Source organism: Capsicum annuum, chromosome 5 (genome assembly GCF_002878395.1).
Source record: "Capsicum annuum cultivar UCD-10X-F1 chromosome 5, UCD10Xv1.1, whole genome shotgun sequence".
Classification (NCBI taxonomy): Eukaryota; Viridiplantae; Streptophyta; class Magnoliopsida; order Solanales; family Solanaceae; genus Capsicum; species Capsicum annuum.
Genome location: NC_061115.1, coordinates 6,153,048 through 6,161,626, shown reverse-complemented (window position 1 = coordinate 6,161,626; position 8,579 = coordinate 6,153,048). Strand labels below are relative to the sequence as shown.

Here is an 8,579-nt window from a genome sequence, read left to right as displayed (position 1 = left end):
AAGTAGATTTTATTGTGTTGAGTTGTTTTCGAGTATTTCAAGAAGAAAATTAGTCTACATCATGAGGTTTTACATGTAACCTAAGTGCTTGTAGCTTGATATATAATGAACAAAACAACAATAAATATACACAATGTAATTCCAAAAATGGAGTCTGAGGAGGATAATGTGTACATCGACTCTACCCCTAACGTGGGAGGTAGAGAGGTCCTTTCCGATAGACCCTCGGCTCAAGAAAATTAATATCATATGAAAATCACAAATTGTAAATAAATAATAGTACTGTAGAGAAACAACATTGAAATTATACCAGTAACAACCTTAATGTACATAATACATTTGAATTGTAGTATATTGTTATCCCATGCTTACAATTACATGAAAGAATAGGAACCAACAGAAATAAAGAGATCCCTAATGCCTGTTTGTTAGAACTGCTTTATTCAATGAATCATTTACAACTACTTACCTGTCTTTCCAGTCACACAGGGAAACAGTGTGTGTGTGTGTGTGTGAGTGCGTTAGCCATCCGAAAGGGATTTTCTTTACAATTCATCGTTGAATTCTCCTAAAATGGTATTTTAAACAAAGTGAGGATTCATATAGCTGACTGAGCCATCTTGCTTGACATTGAGGTGGAATTGTTGTTGTTGTTGCTGTTGTTCTCTAAGGCGCCAGCGTTCTCAGCATGATGCTTACCGTGTTGCTTAGACCAGTAGCCATGGGCAATTAAGACCCTGTCTAAAAGCTCCTGTGGCACCGGCTCGCCTCTTCTTTGTTGTGGAGCAATGCTTGCTGTATGGACTAATGTCTTCCATTTATCCTAATGTAAAACAAGAACCCCACGTCGCAGATATGATGAGAAACAGTCATTAGCTTTGCTAATACATAATTAAGAATTAGTATAAGATCTGAGCTTATCAAGAACAACTCCAGTGTTCTGATTTCGCTTATTCATGCAATAAGTCAGAGATGCCATATATCTAGTAAGCCAAAAAAGTAACAAGTCTGTGATATCGTAAATGATAAACCTAAAGGAATCGTAAAAGTATGTAAATCGACTTTTAATACTGTAACATGCCTATTTCTCATGTTGATATCTAAGACCTTGGTTCTCAAAATCCAGATAATAACAAAATTATATTTGCAGCAAAGCTAAGGATAGCATGCAGGAGTAAGGATATAAACCATCAATTCTCAAAGTTAGCTTAGTGTGTGAGTGAAATAAAATGATATCCTTTATTTGTCAGTAGGAAAAAGATAAAATGCACCAGTTAGATGTCTAACCTTCACGTCAACATAAGTTCGGTGGTCAGCATACTCAAAAGCTCGGATTTTGACGTCACGCCACCTGCGTAATCAGAGATCATTAAGAATGGATATCCTTGGAGGATCAAAAAATTCTGATAGTTTCTCCTGCTTTGTTAGTTAGCACGGTTACAGAACAAGATATTATAGTTTGGATACCTTCCAGTTCCAAGCTGCTCCACAGCTTCAACTAGCGCTTCTACTTCAGCAACTGAGAATGGCCTCCTTGTTCTACGTTGTGGAAGTTCGGAACGCCCATTTTTTGAGCTCATGGGGACCACCGGATGTGCCTCACCATTAGGAGGACAGACAATAACCAAGGCTCCAGAATCAGGATTATCTACACCACTTGGTGGATCAACAATAAGATTTGTAGGCGATAGCGCCAATTCATGGTAATCTTCATCATGCTCGTCCAACATAATCTTTGGAGGATCTGATGAAGCACTTGGAAGCTCTAATTCCATGATAGGACTAGGTGGCCGCCTGAATACAAAGATGATATATTAGTCCAAGCATAATAAACTGTCGTTAGTTATAATCAATTGAAACTACGGTTTTTTTTTTTAATTTCGATAACTGTCTAATGGGAGCAGTCAAAAGTACAAAAAGTGCAAGTCCTCTGCTATACCTAGTTAGTTCATGATCAACACCACGTGGTGACAAAGCAGAAAAATCTTTAGAATGCAATGATGGAGAAACTGGGTAAGAACTTGGCTCCAACGTAAAACCCAAAGTATCGAGGTTGAGGTTGCCATTTTGAGAGATACCAGCCTGCTGTAGAGTTTTGTTGTCATCTCTGACCTTCTTCCCCTGGACAACCATACCCACACGCAATCCACTTCCGAGAATAGTTTTAACAGCTTCCACTACCGTCCTCTGCATAATCCCAACGTAAATTTTGTTTTAATCAGATCTTGGATATCTTCAAAATCCAAAAGAGTGTACCTTCTACCACGACACCAATTATAAACGATATCACTATTAACACAATTATTTCTTAAAAGAAATCTAAATTTTGAATATTGAATGTGATCAATTAAACCTCATCAAAGGCATTAAGCAAAGAAAGACTAATTGATATTCTCAAAATCATTTCATCGACGTTCTTATATTATAATGCATAGTCGATAGCAAGGAAATTAGGAGATCCTCGTGAACATATAAGAAAACCGAGTCAAATCCCTTAATATATTGGCAGAATTTCCTAGACAGCAGAAGATTATGTAATATTTACCATAGACCCAACTAAGATGCCTACCTTCAGGGAACCAATAGTTTCATTTTCGGGGACCTCGATTAAAAGCTCTGGCACCTTGAATGACTTGATGCTAAATTTTACTGAGGAAATAAATTAAAGCCGTGTTAAAACATCAAAAAATGTGTCAATCCACAAATAAAATCAACTTTCAAGGGTCATACCATTAGGATCTTTCTTTTGATGATTTCTGTCTGAAGCTGAAGCCCCCACTTTTGCTCCTGTCAAGAAAGATAGAATATTACTCAGTAGGACTTCATAACCACGAACCTTCCATGGCAATGATGGTAGTACGTCATTGACCTCTAGGCGAGATAATGTCTCTCTTGATTCCCTTTTCACGTGATTTTGAAATGCTTTTACTATTGGCCTGCTGGTCATAAGCAACAATAGAGCTATTGTGACACAATTTCCTTCGCTTTGAAGGAATTTCGAGTCGGCATCTTTCCAGCGCACGTACTCTTTTCCTGTTTCTGTGAAAGGACTTTATTCCATAATCTAAAACACCAAAATAAATGCAGTTAGAAGACATCTGATAACACGTTAATAGAAAGTACGTAATGCATTAAATTCTAAGAGGTATAACTCCACTTACGGGAGCATGAACGTTCCCAGTCCTTCAACTGAGGAAGTACTTTCCAGTGTCTAGAAGTCAACATCTTTCTCATCCTTCTGTATCCAGTATGTGATGTTTGCCTGAAAGCCATTATGTTGGTGCTGTGTCTATAAGACCGAAAAGAATTTTCGTCATCATCTCTAATACCTAACTTAACATTGTTCCCCTGCTTTCCAAAGGAAGGCCTAGGAACCGCCCTATATGAGGGAAACTGTACACTACTGTCTGAGTTAATTGCAGAATTGTTATTCACATGTTTCTCAATTAGACCCTTCACACTGCAAGAGTTAGCCACAGTCAAGTCTTCAGTCTTGCTGCCGTCATCTAACTGTTTCTTAGTACCTGTCTCGATTCTCTTACCACAGACATCCTCCAGACTAGAGGATCCATCTTCTACTTCAGTGTGGGACTTCCCATCTATATTGACCTCCTTACAGTCTTTTCTTGAAAAATCAGAATTGAGAAAAGTACAACTGTTCTTGTGAAAAATGTTATTTTCTGTACGACTGGGTTTATCCAAACTATACTTGAGATTCTGTTCTTGCACAGCAGGCTCCAGTATATACGCGCTTTCTACACAACTTCCCTGGTCAAAGAACTCTGATTTCATAGATTTATCTTCTTGGAGTTGATCGCGTTTAATAACTTCCCTGCAATCAGAGAGCACATCTTTTCCTACCGCTGCATTACTACAAGCAGAGCTTTCACTTTCCTGTAAAAGTTCGCCAGCAACAGCCGCCAGTAATTCAAATGCACAAATTTGGTCATTGTCTACATTTTTGTGCGAGCGTCTCCTCTGAAAGAAATCGGAATTACAGAGATACTTAGAGAACCATAAACAGAAAATCAACGAAACAAAACACAAAAAGAGAAAGAGAACTTGTAATAGAATGGATTAAATTCACAACTTCAGCTTTACTCACTCTAACTGATCTAGGAGCTTTCGGTATAACAGGAAATTGATAGTCATTGAAACCATGCCTTACTCTCTTCTTCGACGACATATCTTAGGTAGCATGCCAATACGTGATGATCATGTACAATGAGCAAGTGACACCAATATCACTTCAATCTAGAAAAGTAAAGAAAGCCGGTTATAAATCATACCATATAGCAGAAGCAAAAGGCAAAATATACATCATTCCCAAATCAAAAATTACGGACATTCATTGACTACTATGCAATGCAAGGGCAAATGATGCTACTTGATTTAGTTTTCGGATGGCATTTTATCTTTGTATTTTCAGCCCCTAGACATTCGGATTTGACAATTTGGTATGATGAGATCATAAATAATAAATGTTCATACTAGATATTATTTGCGTATTTTTCCTTGGTTTCTTCACTCCGATCATTTTATCTATCGGAATCAGGCTCTCTACCTCCAAAGGTAGGGGTAAGGTCTACGTACACACTAACCTCCCCACCCCAGACCCCATTTGTGGGATTACACTGGAGATGTTGTTGATCATCCCAAAAATTACGATGATCAATGTCAAAAAGTTCAGTTTCAAACAGCTCGGCTGATAGACATCTACACAAAAACTACGTCAAGATAAAGATCATATAACACGTATACGCAAAAAGTAAGATCCTTCCACATATCACACTCCATATGTTTAAACTCGTATATCGATCAACACCAAACAATTACAGCAAACAAGAAAAACACCGATAACACCCCAACGAAAACTTCCATTCCACAAACCGGATCCATCCTTACAGCTCCAACTTCCAAACAATACAAAAAAAAACACCTAAATCATTTTCCATTTTCACAATTTGATATATCTAATTTTGCAATTTAACGTTTAATTAAACTCAGATCAAACTCAAAAAACTCAACCAAAATCTCGAAAAATCCGATAAATAAAATACTCCTCCACAATTACCAATCAGTTGCAACAGATCAACAATAAAACTAAAAAATAAATAATAAATAATAAAAAGCACTCTTACACTAGCAAATTCAACTCCAATTCTTATTCTAATTCTAGTTCCATTTTTTACAAAATCCTCAAATTTCACGCAACCAAATATACATATACAAAAATAAAATTCAAAAAATCTGATCAGATCTTCATAATAATCAAACTAAATTCTACCATGAAATCTCCATGCTATGCGTGGTGTCCAGAAAGTGCCAGAACACAAAAGCAAGAAAATAACCAAAAATCAATAATTCAACCAAATCACAAGCAATCAAATTATACAAAAAAAATAAAAAATAAAAAATAATAATAATAATAATAATAATAATAAAAATTAAAAGAAGTAAAGGTAAGTTAAAATTACCTGATGAGAGAGATCTAGTTGTTGTGTAATTCTATACAAACTCTACGAGATTTCTTCGAAATCATGCCATGAAAATTTGCCAGAGAAATAATTTCATTAATTGATTAAACTTTTTTAATGGAATTTTTGGTTATATTGAAATGAAAAACTGAAAAACCTTAAACCAAAAATAATAAAAAGTTCTAAAACCCCCTGCAACAAAGTTGATGTAAGGTTAGTTTTTACGGGTATATATATATATATGGTTTTATGGTTTTGATCGGATAAAAGAAACCGAATTGGTCCGGTTAGAAGGGTATTATTGTCCGGTTAATGTTTCGGTTTTTACAACCCGTTTGGTCGTAGATTTTGAAAGTATTTTTTCGGATTTGGTGAATACTTATCTGTTTGACGAGAGAATTTGTCTAATTTTTGAGAAATTTTGATTTTATTAAAAGATGAATTGATCAGTGAGAAAGACGTTATTGTCCAATCAAATCCATTTGATCATAGATTTTGAAAATATTTTTTCGGATTTGGTGAATACTTATCTGTTTGACGAGAGAATTTGTCTAGTTTTTGAGATATTTTGATTTTATTAAAAGACGAATTGATCAGTTAGAAAGACGTTATTGTTCGATCAATGTTTGAATTTTTTGGATCCGTTTGGTCGAAGATTTTGAAAGTATTTCTCCGGATTTGGTGAATACTTAGTAGCCGTTTGGCCATGAAAACTAAAAATTTTTGAAGTTGGAGTTGAAATTGGAGTTGGAGTTGTATTTGGTCATGTCTTTATTGAATTTCTTTTTTTACTTTTGAAAAAAAAAATGATTTTATGCCCAAACTCTTACAAACTATCAAAATCACCCAACTAAAATTTACCTACTAGTGGATAAAGAACACAATTAGCCACTATTATAAAAATAATTACATATACATGGCCATATTTAATGAATTTCAATTATGACATATATAATATTTGCATTAATAGCCATTTTCTCATATTTGAAAATTTTAAATATGGATGTTATATTAACAGATTACTGCTTCATGTTTTTTAGGTAACAAATATTATCTTTCAAACAAATTTATTTTTTTAGGAATTTATTTAATTTATTTCCTTCATTTTCCGTTCCTAAAAATAGGAAATGATGAGTTGTTATTAAATTTTAGGGTGCCGCTAATTTATTTCCTTAATTTTCTTATACATGAAAGATTTTACTGTGTGTGAATAAATTATTTCTATGTAAAATATATTTTGCATATTTATGGTATATTATATCATATACCATAAATATATAAATATGCTTAGTATATATTTTTTATATTTTGTATTTTTATATATGTGTGTATATGGTATATACATGGTATAAACTTCATATATAACATATTTTGTATATTTATATTATAAATATGCTTTGTATGTCTCTTAATACTTTGTATATTTATATATGTGTGTATATGGTATATACATGATATAAACTTTATATATAACATACTTTGTACATTTCTATTATAAATATAATACTTTATATATTTATGGGTATAAATATAAATTAGCAGTAAAATAATGTCTTAAATAGGAGAGAAAATTAAATAAGAGATAAAAATAATGATGAGAGAGAAAAAAGAGATATATATTAATTAGGATAGCATTAAGTTTGAAATTATAATTATCTTATTCTTTAAAACTGTTATATACGAAATATTGAAAAAATAATGTTATAAGGAGAATTTTATGTAAAAATTTAAAAGATTAGGGTTATATGTAATAATAATAAAAGTTGGAATTGGAGTTGGAAAATTGTGAAAACAATAAAAACTTGTTTTCCCTTTTCAGAAAAAAAAATTGAAATTATTTTCCGAATTTTCATGGCCAAACACTACAATTTTCAACTCTGAATTTTTTTTCGGAAAAAAGAAAGAAAATTTCATGGCCAAACGGGCCCTTATTTGTTTGACTAGAGAATTTATCTAGTTTTTGAGAGATGTTGATTTTATTAAAAGACGAGTTGGTCAGTTAGAAAGATGTTATTGTCAGATCAATGTTTGAGTTTTTCGGGTCCATTTGGTAGTAGATTTTGAAAATATTATTTTGAATTTGGGGAATACTTATCTCTTTGACTAGATAATCTCTCTAGTTTTTGAGAGATTTTGATTTTAATAAAAGGCGAATTGGTCAGTTAGAAAGACGTTATTTTCCGATCAATATTTGAATTTTCGGATCCATTTGATTGTAGATTTTGAAAGTATTTTTTCAAATTTGGTGAATACTTATCTATTTGACTAGAGAATTTGTGTAGTTTTTGAGAAATTTCGATTTTATTAAAAGGCGAATTGGTCAGTTAGAAAGACGTTATTGTCCAATCAATATTTGGATTTTCGAGTCCGTTTGATCGTAGATTTTGAAAGTATTTTTTCGGATTTGGTGAATACTTATCTGTTTCACTAGAGAATTTGTCTAGTTTTTGAGAAATTTTGATTTTATTAAAAAACGAATTGGTCAGTTAGAAAGACATTATTGTCGGATCAATGTTTGGATTTTTCGGGTCCGTTTGGCCATAGATTTTGAAAGTATTTTTTTGAATTTGGTAAATACTTATCTGTTTGACTAGAGAATTTGTCTAGTTCTTGAGAGATTTTGATTTTAATAAAAGACAAATTGGTCAGTTAGAAAGACGTTATTGTTCGATCAATGTTTGAATTTTTCGACTCCGTTTGATCATAAATTTTGAAAGTATTTTTTTGAATCCAATGTTCACAGATTTTGGAAGTATTTTTCGAATTCAGTAAATATCTGTTCGATTAGAAAATTTATCTAGTTTTGAGAGATTTTGTTTTCATGAAAAATTGAACCAGCTAGTTAGAAGGGTGTTATTGTTCAATCAATATTTGGTTTTTAAGACCTGTTTGGTCATAGATGTTGAAAGCATTTTTTGAATTTGTTTTGATAAATTTTTGTTTGATTATAGATTTTAGCTAGTTTTGAGAGATTTTGATTTTATTGAAATCCAAATGGTTATTTAAGAACAATATTATTGTTCGGTCAATGATTTAGTTTTTATTATCTGTTTGATCATAAATTTTGATTTTTTTTTTTTGGAGTAAATACCCGTTTGACTA

At 32.7% G+C, this 8,579-nt stretch overlaps 1 protein-coding gene across 1 annotated transcript; it reads right to left on the bottom strand.

Moving 5' to 3' along the window:
• Nucleotides 1–283: 283 nt before the first annotated feature.
• On the bottom strand, nt 284–5,711 carry LOC107870194 (telomere repeat-binding protein 3). Its single transcript, XM_016716639.2, has 10 exons — nt 5,478–5,711; nt 4,106–4,254; nt 3,162–3,978; nt 2,870–3,064; nt 2,731–2,787; nt 2,570–2,649; nt 1,940–2,187; nt 1,468–1,794; nt 1,288–1,351; nt 284–823 (listed from the first exon to the last, which is right to left on the bottom strand). Exons 2-10 carry the CDS (start codon nt 4,184–4,186, stop codon nt 599–601), a joined length of 2,094 nt encoding a protein of 697 aa, XP_016572125.2. The 5' UTR covers nt 4,187–4,254; nt 5,478–5,711; the 3' UTR covers nt 284–598.
• Between the last annotated feature and the right edge of the window lie 2,868 nt (nt 5,712–8,579).

Bases quoted from the DNA above. Each gene is read 5' to 3' on its own strand.
- LOC107870194 (XM_016716639.2), bottom strand. From the start codon at position 4,186: ATGTCGTCGAAGAAGAGAGTAAGGCATGGTTTCAATGACTATCAATTT. The intron at 2,650-2,730 runs GTATGACCCTTG...TTATTTCCTCAG, and splicing joins TCAAAAGAAAGATCCTAATG to TAAAATTTAGCATCAAGTCA. The intron at 1,352-1,467 runs GTATCCAAACTA...CTGATTACGCAG, and splicing joins GAGCAGCTTGGAACTGGAAG to GTGGCGTGACGTCAAAATCC.